The sequence below is a fragment of the Vulpes lagopus genome, chromosome 1 (genome assembly GCF_018345385.1).
Source record: "Vulpes lagopus strain Blue_001 chromosome 1, ASM1834538v1, whole genome shotgun sequence".
Lineage (NCBI taxonomy): Eukaryota > Metazoa > Chordata > Mammalia > Carnivora > Canidae > Vulpes > Vulpes lagopus.
The window spans coordinates 61,032,121-61,053,612 of record NC_054824.1 but is presented as its reverse complement, the minus strand read 5'-3'; the positions used below and the strand labels follow the sequence as shown (position 1 = coordinate 61,053,612).

Here is a 21,492-nt window from a genome sequence, read left to right as displayed (position 1 = left end):
AACCCTATTCAGCTAAAGGAAGATTGTGCTGCAGAGGTCAACTCCAGCCAGGGGCACCAGGATGCCAGGAAAACTGCTACTTAGAGATTGAGACTGAAGAACTCAGGAAGAGATCTCAAGAAGGTTGGGGGTTGGGAGATTCAAGACTATTCCCCCAACATTCTCACCACTGCCAGTTCTGCGTTCTCTTGATAACCAGGGCCTGCTGCATTCACCTGATAACACTCATCCTCTCATCTTCTTGGGTCTTTCAGTCACCCAACACACACAATTTCACTTTGTCCCCATCCCAATCCCCTTGCCTTCTAAATGGAGAACTTCCCTTAAGACATGGGGGCGGGGGGATCCCTGGGTGGCTCAGCGGTTTAGCGCCTGCCTTCAGCCCAGGGCATGATCCTGAAGTCCCGGAATCGAGTACCACATCAGGCTCCCTGCATAGAACCTGCTTCTCCCTCTGCTTGTGTCTCTGCCTCTCTCTCTCCTCTGTGTCTTTCATGAATAAATAAATAAAATCTTTAAAAAAAAGAGAGAGAGAGAGAGAGAGAGATGAGAGGGGATAACCTATTCCTGTATCCCAGTTTTGAACAACCTAGCTTACCAAAGACAGGAGTAAAGGCTGGCAGAAGGAGGAGATCAGGGTCCTGGGAGATGGAAGGTGGCATATATGTTTGGTTTCCTGGAGGTGTTGCTTATAAAGTGCTTATGAGGTGGTTGTATATGGGATTATACACACACACACACACACACACACACACACACACTTTTTTTTTTTTTTTTTTTTTTTTAAATTTTTTTTTTTAATTTTTATTTATTTATGATAGTCACAGAGAGAGAGAGAGGCAGAGACACAGGCGGAGGGAGAAGCAGGCTCCATGCACCGGGAGCCCGATGTGGGATTCGATCCCGGGTCTCCAGGATCGCGCCCTGGGCCAGAGGCAGGCGCCAAACCGCTGCGCCACCCAGGGATCCCAAGTTCAAGCTTTTTAAAATGGCTTGTAAAGCTCTGCCATGATCTGATTCCTGTTTGTCTGCTACAGCCTTAACTCTTTATAATCTGAACTCTTTTCTTTCCCTTTTAATTTAATTTACTTATTTAGAGAGAGAGAATAAATGGGAGAGAGGAAGAGGGAGAGAGGTTCTCAAGCAGACTGGCACTGCGTGTGGAGCCCCTGGCGGGCTCGATGTCACAACCCTGAGATCGTGACCTGAGCTGAAATCAAGAGCCCCCTCATTGAACCGACTGAGTCACCCAGGCACCCCTGAACTCTCTTCATTCCTTGAATGGAGGATGCTCTTGTCTCTCAAGGTCTCCAGAATACCTAGGCCTTCCTCTTTACCTTTACTCATCCTATAGGTCGCAGTTTCTTGGCCATATTTCCTCTGGGGCCACCCCTCACTTCCACGCCATCTAGGTTAGGTGCCCGGTTCTTCTATCCACAGCCCGCGCACGCGCCACTGTCTATAATTCATCACGTGGTATTGTACTTCTAGGTAGCAGAACTCTTAGGACAGCAACCGCCTCCTGCTTGTTTGCCAGGATCTCCAGCACCTAGGACAGGGCCTGGCACGAAGTAGGTGCACAATGAACAGCGAACGCGGGAGGGGGAACGGGTGTGCGAGAGCGGGTGCCCTCTGGAAGACAGACTTCAGCGGCTGAGACAGCGTGGGCTCCCTGTGGGGGAAGGCCTCGGCGTGCCCCTGCCGGAGCGCTCGCAGCGACCACAGGGACCACCAGATCCCTACGCGGCCCGGCTTCCGCCAACTGCGGCGGCGCCCCGCCCCCTCGCCGCAGCGCCGCCCCGCCCCCCTCGCCGCAGCCCCGCCGGAAGTGGAGACGAGAGCTTCCCATGATGCCCCGCGGGGCCCCTATTCAAACTGCGCGGAGAAGAGGGAGGAGGTCGTGATGGCGGCTCCGGGGCCGGAAGTGCCGTGCCCGGCCGCAGTACCTGGTAAGGCCTGGGGGCCGCAGCTCCGGGAGCCTTGGGGACTTGTTTCCTTCCTACCGCTGCTAACCAGTCTTTTAGCCCACGGCCTTTTCTCTGGCCCGTCTTCCTTGCCCTCATTTGCCGGCGTTCCTCCTGGCTCCCGCTCCATCGCCCCCTCGGTCCTGGATCCCATTGGTTCGTGCCCACTCTCTCTCCCTCTCCGCGGCGTTCTGCGCCCCGCTTGATTACAGTGACTGTAAACTAGTTTCCCCAGGTCAAGGCCTCCGCTTTCTGAGCGGAGCCCTAGTCGCGGCGTCCGAAATTCTCCCTCTACAACCCCCATCCCGCCGTCCCTGAAATCACCTTAGGCGACGCGGTCGGGAATCTCCCCGCCACCACCCACACGGATTTTGCGGAGGGAATGTGTTGGGCCGTCCCTCCACAGGACCATGGAAGAAGACTGACTTTTTGGCTTTTAAGTTTTCATTGTCTCTCTTTTCCCTCTGCGCCCCTACTAGATTTGGAATGGTATGAGAAGTCAGAGGAGACCCACGCCCCCCAGATAGAACTGCTCGAGACTACCTCTGCTCAAGAACCTCCCAACCCTTCGGAGCCCTTTTACCCCAGAAACTGCATGGTGCCGGTGGTGTTTCCCGGGCCTGTGAGCCAAGAAGGCTGCTGTCGTTTTACTTGTGAACTTCTAAAGCATATCATGTACCAGCGCCAACAACTGCCTCTGCCCTATGAACAGCTTAAGCACTTCTACCGAAAACCTTCTCCCCAGGTAGGCACAGGCTTTGGGAGAAAGCTGGTGGGGAGACTGTGATTGTTACGTGGTAGGCAGGTGAAATGGGGTTCTAAGAAATCTTCAGGACCTGTCAGCCTCAACAGCTGTAAGGAATGTGTTTTAGTTTCGCCCCACCCTAATCTTGGATAGTCTAACCCTCCAGCATTTTCTCATTTTCTTTTTCTAAAACCGCTGTTGTGCTGCATGTGGATTTGACCCTTCAACTTTACTGTCTTTTCTCCCCAAATGTCCATCTCTCTCTCTCTCTCTTTTTTTTTTTAAGATTTATTTATTTATTCATGAGAGACAGACAGAGAGAGAGAGAGGCAGAGACACAGGCAGAGGGAGAAGCAGGCTCCATGTAGGGAGCCTGACGTGGGACTCCATCCCATGTCTCCAGGATCACACCCTGGGCGGGAGGCAGGCATTAAACCGCTAAGCCACCCAGGGATCCCCCATCTCTTTGTTTTTATGTTTTACTTACTGGAGGACTTCCTTAACTTTATATTCTAACACTTTTTTTTTTTTTAAATTAAGATTTTTGTTTATCCATTCATGAGAGACACACACACACACACACACAGAGGCAGAGACACAGGCAGAGAAAGAAGCAGGCTCCATGCAGGGAGCCTGACATGGGACTCCATCCTGGGTCTCCGGGTTCACACCCTGAGCCGAAGGCAGACACTCATCCGCTGAGCCACTCAGGCATTCCTATTCTAGCACTTCTGTAATTCTGGGGACAGAGTCTTAAGAGCTCTAGTTTTGTTCATGTTTCTTTATTATAACATCTTGTTATTTCATGTCTATATAATCGTATCTGAAGATATTGTATTTTTGAAGTTTTACTCTGTTCCTTTTATTTCTTTTTATTTTTTAAAAGATTTTATTTATTTATTCATGAGAGACAGAGAGAGGCGCAGAGACACAGGTAGAGGTAGAAGCAGGCTTCATGCAGGAAGCCTGATGTGGGACTCGATCCGGGGTCTCCAGGATCACACCCTGAGCCCAAGGCAGACACTCAACCACTGAGCTGCCCAGGCGTCCCTACTCTGTTCTTTTAAGTTTCTGTTTTTTTCCCCCCCGATTCTTTTTCCTATTTGTTTTGGTCTCTCACTTTCATGTTAGAGGCTTTTATTCTGTGTCTGGTGAATATTTAAAAATAAATCAATTAAAGCTCTGCATAAGCTGGACCTTATGAACTGATAGACTTTACTCTAAGGATATTGGGTAGGAACCTAGTGGTCTCTTTGGAGGACTCCCAAAACATCAATATGGAAAGTCTTCTCTCTGGAGGAGACTGGGTGGAGGAAATTGGCAGATGATCGATCTAAGGGTCCTCACACAGGTTTCACTCAGTTCCTCTCTGTTAATTCTTCTGTGGTATCTAAATTGCCAATTCCTGAGGCCTTCTGGAGGTCTGCAGTGTAAATTGGTGTGCTTTCATGGGGGGTTCCCTCTGTTAGCAGTTGGTATTCAGCTCCCTTGAATTCTCCCACCTGCCTTCTATTTCCCAAAAATTTGTGTTTGTCTTTCTTTGTTTCCCAGTTCTTTTTCACCTTGGGAGTTTCCTTTCCTTCTCCCCTTTCTTCCTCCCTTTTTTTCCCTCGTTTAGTGGTATTTCAGATGGGACCACAAATAAGCATGTGTTCAATTTTCCAGATAACTGGAAGACCAACACCAGAATCCCTTTTATTAAGCCAAATTATCCTCATCTCCTGTTGTCACTCATGGTACTGCAAAATTTGCCACCTGGCATGCCACCAAATCTCCTTGACTATTTTAGTTGCTAATTTCTGGGTGCTTCCCTGCTTCAGATACTATTTTTGCTGTTCTGAGCATGGGAAAAGTATGATTTTATATAAAGAATGCATTTTCCTTTTTGATATATTATTCTCTGATAAAACCCAGTGTCATGGCCATGGAAACCCAGTCCCAGAAGCCTACCACATCCCAACAGGGTTCTTCAAAGGGCATTAGCTTCCCCCTTCTTGTCCTCCCCTCTCACCATTCTTTGTCCTCACAGGCAGAGGATGCAATGAAGAAGAAAGCTCGGGCTGCTGCTGAGATGAGCAGCAGGAAATGCCAACAAGCCCTGGCGGAACTGGAGAGTGTCCTCAGCCACCTAGAGGGTCTCTTTGCACGGACATTAGTACCCCGCGTGCTTATCCTCCTTGGAGGCAGTGCCTTAAGTCCCAAGGAGTTCTATGAGCTTGATTTGTCTCGCTTGGCCCCCAACAGCATGGACCAGAGCCTGAGCACGGCAGCTTGTTTGCGCCGTCTCTTCCGAGCCATTTTCATGGCTGATGCCTTCAGTGAGCTGCAGGCTCCTCCACTCATGGGCACCATTGTCATGGCACAGGGGCACCGTGACTGTGGAGAAGATTGGTTTCGACCTAAGCTCAACTACCGAGTGCCCAACCGGGGCCACAAACTGACTGTGACCCTGTCCTGTGGCAGATCCTCTATCCCAACCACAGCCTGGGAGGATTACGTCTGGTTCCAGGCACCAGTAACACTTAAAGGCTTCCATGAGTGAATGGGGGTGCTTTTTAATTGTGAACACAGTGGCTTAAATTATTCTTTCCCCCAGTGTCACCAAGTCACCCATCTCTTGCGTGGAGCTACATTTGCTTCCTGGGGAGAGGAATGCTCTGTCTTCTAGCTGCCTGTCTTCCCTCCTTAGACTTACTGGTGGGTGGTGGGCTGATTATATGGCTGTGGCTATCATAATTATTGAACAACATCTCTTTGAATCAAAGGATTTTCCCAGAAGGTGCTGGGACAGGCATTTCTGTTCAGATTGGAAAGCAAATATGGACCCGAAGACAGACATTCTTTATGGAAGCGGCCATCTTAAGCTTTTTTGCTGTGGCCTTTCAGAATTTTTACCAGGACATAATGAACTTAAATATAAAAATGAATGAACTTGGATTAAATTATCTTGAAACTCTTGGCTTAAAGGTTTCCAGGGTTAAGACTAGAGTATTTTTGTCTTTCTCCCTGGCCTCCTATGCTTCAGGGCTTCTAGAATTTTTTTATTTATTTATTTTTTAAGCTGATGGTTCTTTCTCTTCATCAGCCCTAGGCCCATCTGGGAAGTTGAGGGACTTGGCCGAAGTTCTGTAATACTTTGATGTCATAATTGGGACTAAAGTCCTCATCACTTACTTCCTACCCTCTCATCACTTACTTCCTAGCCTGATCTCCTTCCTTGCCACATAGGGGTTTTCGTGATAATTAAAGTATGTGTCCCAAAGGTCACACGGGATTAGGGGCAGAGACTGGACTGAGAAAACTGAGAGGGTCTTTGCAAACCCCATGGGATCAGTTCCTGAGGTCAGCTGTCTCTCCAGGCATGCTACCTAGCCTGTCTCCAAAGCAGTTGTCTGGTGGTCACCAGTTCCTATTGGCAGTACTGTCCTTAGGCACATCCTGCTCTCTTGCCTGTGGCAGTTCCTCCTTGGCTGCATCTCTGACTTGGCCATCCTCGTCTTTGCTGTTCTCTCTGGCCTGTTGTGGTCCTGACTGCTAAGCATTGATGCCCTCTGTCCCTGAGAACACCTGCTTATTTCTCGGAAACAAGTTGAAGACAGAGTCTTTACCATGCTAGTGTTGGAGATAGGTAGGTTGTATGTGTGTGTGTGTAAATGGGGACGATATACATACTATTTTTTGTATTTTAAAAAGAAAGTGTTGAGAAAACCTAAAACATGGTTTAAATTTGATACTATGTTTTGGACACTTTACATACATTATCTCATGTAACAACCTTCCATGGTGTATATTCCCATTTTATATATGAGCCTTGGGGAAATAGAGTAACTTGCCTATGTGGGGAAACCTGGATTCTAATCCAATCCACTTGGCTCCAGAGGCTGAGTACTGTACACTGTGCTGTATGCCCTGTGTGGTTTTCCTTTGAAGAAATGAAACAGATTCACTCTGCAAAAGGTGGTAGCATTGGAAAGCTGCAGGACTCTTCTCTGGCTTCCGACGGTGGCTCCTAGCAAGGAACCTGCTGTTAAGTAGGGGTCAGTAAATCTGGAATCAATGAGAACAAAGGTTTGGGTTATTTTCGGCACTGTGACCACTTGAAGCATATTCCACCAGTTAGATTTTCAGCTGATTCTCTGTCTGAGGATATTACCTTATGAAAGAGAAACCAGGCCATATCTTCCACTTGGGAATGGACAGGCTGAGGGATCTAAGGGAAAGGAGGTTTTGGACAAAGGAGTTAAATTGTTTTGAGATGGAAGATACCTTAGGCCAAGGCAGCTCCCTCAAGTTTTAAAAGTCATAAACAATGCCCAGATAATCAAAACAAAGTAATTATCTGGGTAATTTAGACACTTATTTCTCTCTTGGCTTGGCACCGGGGACCACGTCATTCTGATTGCATGAGTCCTCTCCAAAGGAATCCAGAAATGAAAAGGTCAGTTAATAATAACAGCCCCCCATCGGGCTCTCTGCTCAGCAGGGAGCCTGCTTCTGCCTCTCTCTCTCTGCTCCTCCTCCCTGCTTGTGCCATCTCTTTCTCTCACTCTCAAATAAATAAATAAAATCTTTTAAAAAATTAACAACGGGGCAGCCCGGGTGGCTTAGCAGTTTAGGTCCACTTTCTGCCCAGGTTGTGATCCTGGAGACCTGGGATTGAGTCCCACGTCAGGCTCCCTGCATGGAGCCTGCTTCTTCCTCTGCCTGTGTGTCTGCCCCCCCCCCCCCTCTCTCTCTCACTCACGCTCTGTCTTTCATGGATAAAAAAAAAAAAAATTAACAACAAATCTCCTCTCCTTCCCTGACAAGCTTACTGAGGCATCTTTTCACCTGTTTGACCTTGGCTGGGGACTCCAGAGGTGGATATGAAGTAGTCTCTAACGAGAGAGTGAAGAGCCCCAGCTGCAGTAGAGTTCTGGCCTTTTATATGTTGGTACCATTTGAACCTAAAAGCAGCGGTTGTGGGGCCTGTGGTAGCTAAATGTAGGTGGCAGGTGGTGTCATCCTTCTTGTCTTCACATGCTGCTCTCCCAAAGTGTGTGCCTGTACCTTGCCCCAGTGCCTTGGTCTCTATTTGTCACTTGGGTGGAACAGTCCTATGGGAAGGGGTGACTAGAGAGGTCTTGTGAAGACTGAGGAGAATGGAACGATGACCCCATTCTGTAGGACCTGGCTTGGGGTGGGGGTGTGCTAATTGTCTTGGTTTCCTAGACTTTGAGCCAAGAAGATCTCAAATTCTTTTCACACAATTGTGAGGCCAAGAAGGGACACGACTGGAGTGAAATAATAATGTCACTGTTTGTGTTGTCTTTCTTCCCAAGGCCTCATTGCATACACGGTGAGGACTCAATTATCCCACTATTGGAAAAGCTCAGAAAAGGCAAAAATACGCATGGAACTGGGACCTTCAATCACACAGTAGCGCACCTGTGTTTGGGGAAACCACGCTGTTACCGTGACAGCAGAACACGTGTGGTCCCCAACTCAAGAAAGAAAGAATACCGGAGCTAGCGTTTGCTCAAGCTTTTGGAAAGGAAGGGCTGTGCAGGGGGCGAGCGGGCCTGAGGTTCCCGAGAGGGCGGGGCCCCAGCGGCCGAGGGGGTGGAATCCTCGGAGGGCGGAGCTTTCGGTCTCCAAGGAGACGGCTGCTCCCAGCAACCTGGCGGTCGTTGATCCGAGACCGGGCGCGATGGACTCCGAGAGCCTCCTGCTGTCGCTGGAGCTGGCATCCGGCAGCGGCCAGGGCCTCAGCCCCGACCGCCGGGCCTCGCTGCTCACTTCCCTAACGCTGGTGAAGCGCGACTACCGCTACAGCCGGGTCCTTTTCTGGGGCCGCATCCTCGGCCTCGTCGCCGATTACTACATCGCGCAGGGCCTGAGTGAGGACCAGCTCGCACCACGCAAGACACTCTACAGGTGGAGGCGACGTCCTAGCAGGCCGCGGCGCCCCGCCCCCCGCTCCTAAAGGGGGTGCCACCTGGCGGCCGGGAAGGGGTGGGGCCTACGGGCTCGCGGCCGCGGGTGGTGAGGTCTGGGGAGACCCGACAGACCGGGGGGCGGGGGGCGGGGGCGGGCCGGGGCCGAAACTTGCTGCGGAGGATTAGGGGGCCAGGTCCTGAGAAAGTGCGGAGCAGGGGTGGGGGGCGGGTGGCGAGGAGGAGAGACATTTGGACGCGGGTGGGTTTATAATACAGGCAGGGCCACGAACGGCGACGGAGCAAGGCGAGAGTTCCCGGAGAACGGGGACCTGTAGCCGCCAGGTGGACGCCTGACATTCCGAAGACCGCAGTTTCCAGAAGCGTCTTCGGTGGGGGAGTTGGCCCACGAAAGGAGGCGCTCTGCTAAGTAGAGAACGAATGAGGAACGGGAGAGGAGGGATTTAGAATCAGGGAAAATTCTCCAGACGCTTACCTACCGCCCAGGGCCACCCCACCTCCTTCTTGAGTGCCCCCAGCGACGTCAGGAAGCTCACCAATTTACAAAGCAAGCCATTCAGGCCGCGGGGATTCGGAGACTTCATCTGTCCTCGCATCAGCCCAACATTGATTGGTGGCCTTCTGTGTAGACTTGGGCTTACAGAGATGGCTAAGACTCACCCGTCTCCAAGTCATTCACATCCTAGGAAGGAACATTGACACATAACCCAGCAACTGCAACCAACTGTGTTAACCCCAGAGCAGAGGGGTATGCAAAGGGGGACCAAGGTGGGGCCTTCTAGAGAGCAATTAAATAAGATTGCTAAGGGAGTAACTCGTGGAGGTCTGAAAGATGACCAGGGATTCCCTAGGAAAGTGGGGAAAGGCACGCTAGCTAGAGGGAATGGTTCTGCAGAGGTGGCTGGAGTGTTTGGGAGAACAGCATGTAGGTAAACCTGACACCGGATGGAGAGGCCAGGGGACTGGACTTTGTTCAGAGGCTATGGAGAGCCAGAGAGCCATTGAGGAGCCTCAAACAAGCAGAGTCTGCTCAGATCTGAGTGGGCGGCTGGGCCTGAAGTGGGTGAGCATTCAGGAGGCTGTTGCAAGGTCCGGGTGAAGGAGACTGCAAGGAAGAAGGAGCTGAGGAACGGAGGTCAGAGAATGGGTTGGAAAGATGTAAGCAGTGGCACTGGCCAGACTTGGGCCTGAATGGGAGAGGTGAAGAAAAGATCAAGGTTGACCCCTCCTTTCAGCTAAGGCAGTTGGGTAAAGGCTGGTGTCACCCCCTGGAATGGAATTCCAGAAGCAGGACTAGGAAAGCCCCATTGAGCTTGGTAAGAGGTGCCTGGGGGGCAGCCTGGAGTCCGGACAAAAATTCTGGACTGAGGATGGAAATTTGGGCCTCATTTTATTCCATAAGTTTTTATTTCTTCCAGCGTCCACTATGTGCCAGGCGTTGATCCAGGCACCAGGAATTCAGTAGAAAATGAGACCAAGTCCTTGTCTTCATGAAGTCTAAATTATAGTGTGTGTGTGTGTGTGTGTGTGTGTGTTGGGGGTGGGGTGGGGGAGACAATAAATAAACGCACATTACATATCTAGAGAATACCGAATGCAGTACACCTTTTTCTTTCTTTTTTTTTTACAATTTTATTTATTCATGAGAGACAAAGAGGCAGAGACATAGGCAAAGGGAGAAGCAGGCTCCCCACAGGGAGTCAGATGCAGGACTTGATCCCTGGACGCTGGGATCACACCTGGAGCTGAAGGCAGATGCTCAACCGCTGAGCCACCCAGGTGCCCCAGTACTATTTTATTTATTTATTTATTTTAAAAATTTTATTTATCCATGAGAGACAGAGAGAGAGAGAGGCAGAGACACAGGCAGGGGGAGAAGCAGGTTCCATGCAGGGAGCCCAACGTGGGACTTGATCCCTGGTCTCCAAGATCAAGCCCTGAGCTGAAGGCGGCGCTAAACTGCTGAGTCACCTAGGCGCCCTGGTACTATTTTAAATAGGGGGATCAGAGATAGTCTCTCTGATAAGGTAACGTTTATGAAGAGAACTGAAGCAACTGAGAGCGAGCTATGTGTTTATTTGAGGGATGAGAATTCCAGGCAAGTGCAAAGGTCCCAAGGCAGATGTGTACTCAGTGTTGGTGGAACCTCACAGAGGCTAGTGTGGCTGGAGAGGAGTATATGAGGGGGAACGTTGTAGGACATGAGGTCAGAGACATAAGGGACCAGAGGGCTTTGTGGGGCATTGCAAGGACATAGCTTAATGGGAAGAAAGCTTCTACACAGAAACATGATCTGACAGCTGGGTGGGAACTAGACAAAGGGGAGCAGGTACAGACCTGGGCAGACCAGTTAGGAGGTTACCGTAATGGTATAGAAGTAAGAGTAGATAGGGGCTGAGACCAGCAAGGAGCAGTGAAAGTGGTGAGAGGTGGTTGGGTTCTGAAGACCAACTAGATAGTAGCTGGGGCTCTGAGAGGTGGGCCAGCCTGCAGGGAAACCAGAGGGGTGAGGATGGGTCTCTGGGAATACTTCAGGCGGCAGAGGAGGGAGAGGGGAGATGGCAAAGGAAACAGAAGTGGAATGCACTTGTTGGCTTTGAGGTTCCGTGGATGTCCTCCTAAGCAGTTCTGTGGGGTGCCGGGGGCAGAAGCGACCACAGGGGAAAGGCTTCCACGGGGCAGGCCATTCTGAGATTATTGTTCGGAGCTGGAGGAGTAAGGGACAGGAAAAGGCTATTTTCTGGCAGGGCAGGATTTGAAGGCTGTTGGTGTAGAAAGCCAAGAAGTTTTTTTGTTTTTTGAAGATTTTACTTATTTATTCATGAGAGACACAGGCAGAGAGAGAAGCAGGCTGATGTGGGACTCGATCCCAGGTCTCCAGGATCACGCCCTGGGCTGAGGGTGGCACTAAACTGCTGAGCCACCCGGGCTGCCAAGAAGTTTTGAAGTTGAGAAAGGAGCCAGTGGAGTGAGAAGGGCAGAAAGATGAGCAGGGCCCCCTTGCCTCCGTCCAGGGCCTGTGGGTTAGAGAGGAGCCGGAGGACGCCCTCTCCTGGCAGGAGTGGGGAAGAAGGGACGGGGCTGGCCAGTGCTGGAGACCTCAGAGGTCGCGTCTTGGGCCTGCAGCCGCTTTCCTGAGAAATGGGGGAAAGATGGCCATGCTCTTGGCTCAGGAGGCCGGCTGAGTATGAATGTAGGGCCTACCAAAACAGAGGTGCCTGTAACTGAGGAATGTTCAGCTTCTAGAAACCCATCAGGAATTTCACAGTGCAGGTATCTAGGAAGAAGTTCTTGGAACTTTGGTACACATGAAGCTTTTGTGACCTTTTACAAAATAAATTTGTATTTGCCTCACACATGGGGGTGGGGTACAGCATAGGCACGCATGGCTTGGAGGGGAGAGGTGTGACTCCCAACAGTTTTTCTTGGGCCTCATCCCTCAAGAGAAGGGGCGGTGGCAGGAAGCCTGGAAACCAGGATCATGAGGATGTTGTTGGCAGCCTGAACTGTATGGAGTGGAGCCTCTTGCCCCCCGCCACGGAAGAGATGGCAGTGGAGACGTCTGTGGTGAAGGGCCGCTTCATGGGGGACCCCTCGCATGAGTACGAACACACTGAGCTGCAGAAGATGAAGGAGGGTGAAAAGGTCTTTGAAGAAGAAGTAGTGGTGAGTGAAGACAAGAGGAGGAGGACAAAGAGAGCCCAGCCCAATAGAAATTATGGTGGCAACAGCAGAACCCCACATAGCTCCTGGGTGGCAGGCTGGGCCACTCTGTCAGGAGCCTGGCTCTGGGCAGGGGGTGGGAGGGTGGGTCTGCATTGTGTTCTGGGGTAATGGGATATGCACAGGCAGGCTCTTGTATCTTTTTTTTTTTTTTTTTTTAAGATTTTAAAAATTTATTCATGAGAGACAGAGAGAGGCAGAGACACAGGCAGAGGGAGAAGCAGGCTCCATGCAGGGAGCCTGATGTAGGACTCAATCCCAGGACCCTGGGATCACACCCTAAGCCAAAGGCAGATGCTCAACCACTGAGCCACCCAGGCGTCCCTAATTTTGTTTTAAATATATACACAGAAAGAGAGAAGAGAAGGAAGTATGCCAATATGTTGTTAGTGATTATCTTTAGGAGGTGGGATTATGAATGATTTTAATTTTTTGCATATATTATAAGCTATTTCTATATTACCTAAGTGTTCTACAGTGATCATGGTTGTTTTTATATTTTAAAAAAGCAAAATAAGCAACATTTACATATAATGATGGGATGGGATGTTTCTGGAAGAGTATATAAGAAACCATGAATAGTGGTTGTCTCCAGTGAGGGCAGTTGGAGGGTCAGGGATGGAGTGGGGGACACTGCCTTAAAATATTGCACCACCAGGGCAGCCCTGGTGGTGCAGCGGTTTAGTGCTGCCTGCAGCCCAGGGTGTGATCCTGGAGACCCCGGATCGAGTCCCATGTTGGGCTCTTGGCATGGAGCCTGCTTTTCCCTCTGCCTGTGTCTCTGCCTCTCTCTCTCTCTCTCTGTGTGTGTGTGTGTCTCATGAATAAATAAAATCTTAAAAAAAAATTGCACCACCAGTATGTATTACCAATTTAAAAGAGATATTCAGAAGAATGAAGGAGGGAAAGAGGGGAGGCAGGAAGGAAATCTTGAGAGGAGGGAAGGCAAGAGCTTGCCCAGCATGATTCTCCATGGACCTAGCATCTACACTGTGGTGACCCAGGTCAGATGGTCCCTTGGTCCCTTGTACCAGAAATGAGTGGGCACAGCACTCTGGCAGGTTGGCTTGTCTCCTGTCTCCTCAGGTCCAGATCAAGGAAGAAAACCGTTTGGTGTCTGTCATCGACCAGATTGACAAGGCTGTGGCTGTCATCCCTCGAGGAGCCCTTTTTAAGACCCCTTTTGGACCCATCCATGTCAATCGGACCTTTGAAGGTGAGTTCTCCAGGGCCCCTGTCAAGGGCTGGAGGGCGTCTTTTCCCAAGCACAGGGGACACATTTCTGGGAGTCCTGGAGAACCTGTCCACTTCCTCAGAGAAAGAACAGCTGTGGCCATACAGCTGTATGGGAGCTTGGGAGGATGTGCTCAATGGCCTGGCATTGGTGGTTGGCATGGCTGCCCAGTCACTGGACCCTGACTCCTTTCTGCCTAAGGGTAGGAGAGCATTTGGCCATCTGGGTCCCTGGGCTTTGCGTGGGTCTGGGCGCCCTGCCTACCTCACCTTCTTCATTGGTGTCTCCTTATTGCAGGGTCTGGACCAAGCCTGACTCCTTCTCCCTTTAGTTCCCTGTCAGTATCTGCCTGAGTCCTTTCCCCTCCATGTGGTCCCCATGTGTGGAGAAAGGGGGGCTGTGGGGTTTGGGGCTGACCATCCCTTCCTACCCACTGCCTCTTTTTAGGACTGTCCTTGTCTGAAGCCAAGAAGCTTAGTTCCTACTTCCACTTTAGGGAGCCTGTTGAGCTGAAGAACAAGACCTTACTTGAGAAGGCTGACCTGGACCCCTCCCTGGACTTCATGGACTCCTTGGAGCATGACATCCCCAAAGGTAATAGCCTATTACTTGGAGGACATTGGATCTGCCCCCAGGTCAGAGCAGTGGGCCATGCCGTCTGCCATTCTCCTTTGAGATTGGAACCAACAACCCGAGTGGGAACTGGTGGTTCATGGGGGGTCCTGGTGGGTGGGGCTTCCCCCCAGAGCCTGGTACAGGGCTCAGCTTATAATAAACAGTCGGTACATGTCTGCAGACAAAAGGAAGCACCATGTTCCAATTTTAGTATATGTGCTGCCGAAGCGAGCACAAGCACCATGTTCCATGTGCTTCCACAGACAGCAAGTCTCCCAGTGCCTCTTCTGATTTCCAAATCAATCTTGAAGGAGGCAAGTTTTAGTCCTCCCCCAAACATCTCAAAAAACCTCTCTGAAGTCCTAGCCACGCGTCCATCCCGACTGTTAGTTTTGGGGTGAGATCCAGTGCTTGGCACATAGTTGGTGTGCAGTTAAGTGTGTGCTGAGCGACGGAAGGGCAGACCACCTGCCAAGGAAACGAGTTCTGTACATTTGCTTCCTGCTATATGCATGGAGCTTTTTAAATCTTAAAACATACAGCCTCAGAGGTCTTCCCGTTCTTGAGGGTCCAGCCGGCCCTGGCACACACCCAGCATTTGAGGTTGTGGTCACAGAGCTCCCACATCCTCCCCATCCTGGCTGTCCAGTAGGGAAGAGCGTGTCCCGGGACGACACTCTTACTTGGATGCTGTGTGCCAGGACAGGTGCCAAGCTCTGGGCAATCGGGGGCCAGGCCCAGGGCGCCAACGCAGGGCTCCTGCCTCTTTCCCTCCCCATGTTTGGGGTTTTTGAGACCTTCTTTCACCTGCAGAGACCTGCTGTCAGTGACAGCAGTGATAACAATAAGGGTAATGACAGGAATGGCAACTCCTGAGAGCAATGGCCCTGCTAGTGCTTAGGGCACTGTGCTCAGCCCCCACCACACCTTCTCTCATTTTCATCTTCACAGCCACCCTACGGGGCAGCTACTGTTACCATCCCCATTTTACAGGTGAGGAAACAGGCTTGGAGAGTTAAACCCAAGGACACAGTGACCCTTAAACTCCAGGGCTCTGGAGTGAACTGTGGTGTCAAGTGAGTTTGTGTTTCCTTTTCAGTAGACAGTGGCAATGGCGGGACAGTATTCGCCCCCACTGTGTGGGGTACCACTTCTGGGGAGCCCGGCATACTCCCAGCTGGGGTGGGGGGCGGGGGCGGGCAATGGCAGAGGCAGCGGCTCTGGCATCAGATGGCCTCAGCTGGGATCCCGAATCTGCCACTTACTAGCTGTGTGGCCCTGGGGCAGGCCCCCCATTACCTCATTCCTAAAAGGGAATAATGGTATTTTCTACCTCATTGGGTTGTTACGAGAACTGAATGAGTCAAAGCACATACCAGATACTTATAGTAGTACCTAACACATAGGACTCAAACGAAAATTAGTAATTATTATTAGTGTTATTTTTAGTGGCAGAAAGGGCACAGAGGGGAGTTGGGGCAGGCCTAGGAGGACTGAGGAGGCCAAGGGGTAGGAGGCCTAGAGAAAGGCGGTGGGAGCTGTCGGCGGCTCGTGAGCAGGTCTGTGACAATACGGCGGTGGTGCACAGATGGATGAAATAGGGCCAAGTGGGGATCTGAAGGCCATTTCATGGCTTCTGCGATGTTCCAGGGCCGGCGATGGTCCCAAGTGGGTACGGGCAGCCACCAAGGAATGGCCACTCTGGCCTCTGCCACATGGCAGTACCCTAGTCAAACCTCCCTGAAAATAGAGAGGAGGTCCTTGAACTGTGGGGGAGATAAAGAAGGTTGGTAGGTGCTGGGGCACTTCTCTCCTGTGAGACACGCTTTCAGACTCCCATTATCTCCCCCAACTCTGTGCTCCCAGCCTGGCCAGAAGCCAGAAGGCTCTGCACGTCCTTGGTTGATACAGGAAGCCAGGCACACTGTGGCGGTGAGACTCAGCACCAAGGTCTGGGGGGTGGGCTGAGAAAAGTCCTCTTAATGCCTCTAATCTGGGGGCAGTAGCCCTGCCCGCCCCCCTCAATTTGGGTGTGGCCGGAGAGCCCTGCTGCCGGCTGACTTCTCTCACCTGCAGCTGGATGCTCCAGGCCCAGGGATATGGGTGGTCCACAGTGCTGGCTGGTCAGGTGCCTGACACACAAGTGCCTCCTCCCCCTTGGAGCTTCCTCCTCTGAGTGGTGGGAGCAGAGAGGAGGGTGCTCTTGCCTTTGCAGCAAAGACCAAAGCCAACTAGATGGGGTGTGGGTCTACCTAAGGGAACCTCATCCACCCTGTCTGCCCTTTTCATTTTGGATAGAGGGGACAAAGAAGGTAGCTGTGTCTCCCTGTGGCTGGGGTTGTAAGATAGTGAACTTTGGGGGGGGTCTTCCTAAGGGATGTTGGGGTCACACTGATGTGTCTAGTCAGCACTGAATTCACAGAATTCACTGGTAAGAACCTGGGCCTGGAAGGTAGGTGAGTTGCAGTGGCCTGAGGCCCTGGACATCCGCCCCTAAATGGTGGGTCTCAGGGCTGAAGGACCAATGGATGGTTCAGCGTGCCCTAGCATGTGGCTTTGTCCTCGGTGCTGGAGCCGTGGTGGCTGAGGGCTCCTGGCTGCACCCTGGGAAACCTCACAGTTTACGGGCCTCCAGCTCGCTGCCTCCCAGAGCCACCGTCAGAAAACCTCTGGGCATCAGGCCCAGCACTTCCTCATGATGACTTGCTTGGGGCCATGGTGGTGGGGGTGTTAAGGGGGAAAAGCAGACACTCAGATTCAGCTCGCGGCCCCCCCTTCCTCACCTGCCAGCGAAGGAGATGCTGCTGTGGGGGTGCCTCTGCCTGGCTGCAAAGTGAGGCCAGAATCCCAGGGAAGAGTTCCCCGGGATGCCAGCACTGGCTGGGAGGACTGGAATTTGACAGTCGTTTTCTGCCCAGGTAGGATCATCGTTTCCTTTCTGGGGCTGTGGTGGACTCCACGCCGCCCGTTAGTGGGTACCGTTGAGGCTGGAGGGCTCCTGGGCCTGTGGAGGCAGGCCAGTCTTGGCTGCAGGGAGCATGGGAGGTATGGCGCCCGGTGCCGCCACTGCCCTCCTGGGCTGTCCTGCCTTGCCCCAGCATCTGCGGAGGTTTGTGCGAGTGAGTAGCTCTGGGGGCAGAACTGTCCTCCTGGTGGACGGAGGGTGACTGCCAGTTCTCTGAGCCCGGGCTGCAGTCAGGTGAGAGAGATGGAGCAGTGGGTCGGGCCAGACTTCTGGGTAGCACTCTGCCATTCAGTGCTCCCCAACCGTTCATGCCATCAGCAGATGGCCACTGGGCAGGTGCTGCGTGCCAGGCAGCGGGGTGCCCTCGCCAGCAGGACACCGCTGTCCCAAACTCACAGAGGTTTGGGAAGATCAAATGAACCAGGATGGGAAGTGGAAATATAAAACGAGAGGTGCCTCATGAACAAGGTCACTGGTGCCCTGGGAAGCAGAGCGGGGTGCGGTGCGGAGGACAGAGCTCCTCTCCTTACTCCACTCGGGGGTTGGAGCCCACAGATCTCAGGAGACGCGGGCCAGGAGGGCGGCTGGGCCTCCAGCGCGCGTGAGCCAGGCACCAGTGCCCAGTGCAGGCAGCAGAGGGCAGCAAGGGGCCTGCCTGCCGGGAAAGCCACCTTTAAAATGTAGTGGTGGTGGCGTGGAAGAGGGGGTGGAGGAGTCAGGAACTGGGAGGCAGGTGAGGAACATGGGGCGGATCAGCTTTCTCAGCTTTCTCGGGGTGTGTGTGCAGGTGGCTCCTCCCCCCAGCCCCTCAAGCCTGGCTGACTGGTGCTTGGCCTCCAGGACCAGGAGGCCGGGCCTCGTCCATCAGGTAAGGCGTTCTGCTTCCCTGCCCACCGCGGCCAGGGGATTTGACCATAACTTGTGGCCCTGGTGTCAGAGGGGTGACTGCTCTGAGAAGCGACCCATGGCTACTTCTGCATGTGTGACAGGCTGTGTGGGGCTGGTCTGAGGAGAAAGTTTAAAACCACCTGCCGTGGCTGGAGAGCCCGGATCCAGAGTCTGGCCCATTCTCTCCCTCAACCGTAATCTCAGAGCTTTGCTGCCTTTCTTCCGGGAGGGCAGGAGAAGGTAATTACGATTTGCATGCATACCCTAGCCCGAGGCTCCCACTAGCAAGGGGACACCCCTGGGGCCCACGCACACACAGGAGGACTTCCTGCCAACAGGCTCCATTCCTGATGTACCTACTTGCCCTCTACCACAACCTCAAAAAACAGCTTGTCAGAGTGGTTGTCAGGGGGCAGGAGGGGCGTTTTGGGAGACTTGGGAGAGACCAGGGCCACGGGAGGGGGCTCCCCTGGAGCTCTGAGAGGAGGAGGTGGCAGTGGCTGAGCCCAGCCTTCTCAGCAGTTGCAATAAAAGTGGGTGAAGGTGACAGCAAGCGCCTGGCTCTCCAGGTAGATGCTACGTGACTCCTGGCACGTTGAGAGTCTGTGTGTTTCCTGGGCGACCAGCTGAGCCAGGGACAAGGAGAAGAGGACAGGAGTGTGACAGGAATGCAAGGGAGGGAGGGAGGCCGTGCTGTTGGCTGGCTGGCCCCTCATATGCCGCTTTCTCTCTGCCAGCACCCTTCAGCCTGCTTGGTGCTGCCCCCTTGCCCTGATGGGGGCACTGCATCTCTCTAGCATCCCTGCCGGCTTCTCCCTGGCTCTGGGAGGGAGCTGGGGTGCTCTGCTGATGAGCCAGGGCCCCTTCCTCTACTGGGGCAGGAGGTAGTAGGTGGGCAGGGTTGTGCAAGGGGAGGTCAGGAGCCGACCCTCGCCAGGGTGCGCCAAGCTGTTGGCAACCGTGAACTGATGAGAGCTGTTGAGGCTGGAAGCCTCCAGGACTTTTCTTTCAGGGCATTTGGTGGCATTTGGTCCAGGCAGGCTGCAAGCTGCCCTCCTGGCGGGGCACAGAGAAGGGAGGCAGAGCCTGGCCTTTCGGATCACGAGAGCTGTGCGACTGGGCTCCAAGGGCAGGGACCGTCCTCAGATGATGTGCTCTCAGCACTGGAGGGGTGACGGGAGGGGGGGGCGCCGGGGAAGGTTAAGAATGTACCTTCCTGGGGTCTGTGCTTCTGGCCAAAAGTGACTGCAGTGCAGCAGGGACACTCTGTTCTGTCACACCTCTCTCCCATGACCCCCAGGCAAGGTTGTCGGCAATGAGTGACCGGGAAAGCAGCAGGCTAGGGCCCCTGGGAGGTGGAGGGCCTCAGGTACCTGGGGAGGAAAGCTGTAGGAGCTAGGGGAACTACTACCCCCTTCTCTGGCCACAGGGACCCCTCTTCCCAGGCCATGTCCCAGCCAGAGCTCTGGTAACCCAGGGGCTCTCTTCTTTCCTGATGCTGCGCCGTGTAGGCCTGGGGGGCAGACGGGGGCTGGAGTGCAGGCCACACTGTGGCTTCCCCTTCACCTGAACAGGTGGGGATGCTTGGAAGGGTGCCACTGCATGGTGCAGAGGTGGGCTTGTGGCTGGTTGTTCTGAGCAGGCCAGCGCCAGCTGACCTACAGGCACCTGGAAAGCTCTGGCTTTGACCCGGGCAGGTGTCAGCAGCCTGAGCTGCCATCAGGTCTAGGGGCTTCTGGCAGTCAGGTCTCTCGGATGTGGGGTGGCCCCTGGTGGGTGGGGACTGAGCTGTGAGGCTGCTGGGCGTGGAGTGACCGGGGTGGGCCACGGCTGGAGGACGACTGTGGGAAGCTGGGACGGTGGAGCCAAGCAGCCGGGTTGAGCTGGCAGCCGATGAAGGCCTCAGCGCAGCTCTCAGTGCATCACTGGCTGGTCCAACACCAAAACCTTCAAAGCATTTGCCTTTCTGGCAGGGCCTGGAGCAGAGCTGCGGCTGGGCCGGGGAGAGGCCTCAGTGCGCAGGGGAATAGAAGCTCTAGATCTGCATCCAGAGGCGATTTTCCCAGGCTCCTTCCTCCCACACAGGGGCTCCCTCCCTTGGTTCTGGAGCTGGATCAGGCCCTTCCCGCCAAGTCCTCATGGCCGCACAACTCAGCCCCGGGCTGGGCTGCTCCTGTCTGGGGAGCAAAAATCCGGGGCAGAACCCAGCATACACAAGGGCTCATTAGCTGCAGCCCAGGTCCCCTCCCACCAAACATGGCTCCTAGTCCACGGCTGCCAGGACGAGCTATTGAGCTGGGAGGCCCCAAAAGGCCCAACTTCAGCGCACCCCTGCTCAGGTCTCATCCATTTCGGAGCAGAGGTTCCTGGGACTTGGGAAGAGAGAGCAAAGTGGCAAGACGGGCAAACTGCATCATGACTGCAGGCCACTGGTGACTGACTACCATAGAGGTAGTCATAGAGGGTGCAGAAGCCTGGAGAAAGCCTCCCCTAGCTGGGCCCCATCTCCCCCGCCTGTGGACTCTGCTTCCTCCCCCACTCAACCTTTAACTAGACTTGCTGACAGGAACAAAATGGACTGGGGTGTGCTTCACCTCTTTTCATTTCCTTTGCCCTCCCCCTGGAAGTGGTTTTAATGAGCAGTGAAATGGCTAAAAGGCAATCAGGAGGAGTAAGGCGCCAGATAATTAAATTGTCTTCCCTTCCCCATGGGAACAGTAGCACCCAAGCCAGGCTGCCCAAGGGGCTGGGGGGCCTCTGCGCACAGGGCAGAGCTCAGGCTCCACGGCACCCAGGCCTCCCCTCCACCCTCCTTCCCCAGGGTCCTGGAGCATCCAGATGGAGAGGGGCAACGCCCTGGTGGTGCTGCGCAGCCTGCTCTGGCCGGGCCTCACCTTCTTCCATGCTCCCCGCACCAAGAACTATGGCTACATCTACATGGGCACTGGTGAGAAGAACATAGACCTCCCCTTCATGCTGTAGGGGTGGGGGTGGGGGGGCAGTGGCAGAGGCCATGTACGGTCTCAGCATTACTTTCATAAACAGCTGTGAATTTGCTCTGTTTGTTCTGTCCTGCGGCTTCTCCACACCTCTGCCTCCATCTGGTGTCCAGGCTCCGAGGACAGGCCACTGTGCCAAGACCCAGCTCTAGAGCAACTGGTGGAGGGCTAGGATGTGCCACTGAGATGGTGGTGGGTGGAAATGGCTGGGGGAGGAGGGAACAGCCAGGAGTCCTTTGAGAAGGGCAGCCCAACTCACCTCCTCACAGCCCCCAAGCTGAAGAGCTTAAGGCTATCAACAACAGGAACCCATTTGGCCCAGAAACTTCTGGTGGCAGTCATATGGCCTATTACAAAAGATTAGTGACTCAATGCTCAAGAACTGGCTAGAAATGGGCTGAAGCCCCCTGTACTTCACAGGCA

General features: G+C 53.3%; 2 protein-coding genes across 2 annotated transcripts; both read left to right on the top strand.

Annotated features, from left to right (window-relative positions):
* Positions 1-1,097: 1,097 nt before the first annotated feature.
* Positions 1,098-6,682, top strand: LOC121493003 (MAD2L1 binding protein). Its single transcript, XM_041758432.1, has 3 exons — positions 1,098-1,949; positions 2,444-2,709; positions 4,739-6,682. The coding sequence occupies exons 1-3, from the start codon at positions 1,904-1,906 to the stop codon at positions 5,249-5,251; spliced, it is 825 nt and encodes a 274-aa protein (XP_041614366.1). The 5' UTR covers positions 1,098-1,903; the 3' UTR covers positions 5,252-6,682.
* RSPH9 (radial spoke head component 9) lies at positions 2,577-21,127 on the top strand. The gene is made up of 6 exons (XM_041758418.1): positions 2,577-2,709; positions 8,031-8,625; positions 12,146-12,311; positions 13,455-13,584; positions 14,050-14,196; positions 20,892-21,127. The coding sequence occupies exons 2-6, from the start codon at positions 8,399-8,401 to the stop codon at positions 21,050-21,052; spliced, it is 831 nt and encodes a 276-aa protein (XP_041614352.1). The 5' UTR covers positions 2,577-2,709; positions 8,031-8,398; the 3' UTR covers positions 21,053-21,127.
* Positions 21,128-21,492: the final 365 nt, after the last annotated feature.

Coding starts and splice junctions, on each gene's coding strand:
- LOC121493003 (XM_041758432.1), top strand. CDS start 1,904: ATGGCGGCTCCGGGGCCGGAAGTGCCGTGCCCGGCCGCAGTACCTG. Junction 1,950..2,443: donor GTGCCCGGCCGCAGTACCTG/GTAAGGCCTGGG, acceptor CGCCCCTACTAG/ATTTGGAATGGTATGAGAAG. Junction 2,710..4,738: donor ACCGAAAACCTTCTCCCCAG/GTAGGCACAGGC, acceptor TTGTCCTCACAG/GCAGAGGATGCAATGAAGAA.
- RSPH9 (XM_041758418.1), top strand. CDS start 8,399: ATGGACTCCGAGAGCCTCCTGCTGTCGCTGGAGCTGGCATCCGGCAGC. Junction 13,585..14,049: donor TGTCAATCGGACCTTTGAAG/GTGAGTTCTCCA, acceptor GCCTCTTTTTAG/GACTGTCCTTGTCTGAAGCC. Junction 14,197..20,891: donor GGAGCATGACATCCCCAAAG/GTAATAGCCTAT, acceptor CTCCTTCCCCAG/GGTCCTGGAGCATCCAGATG.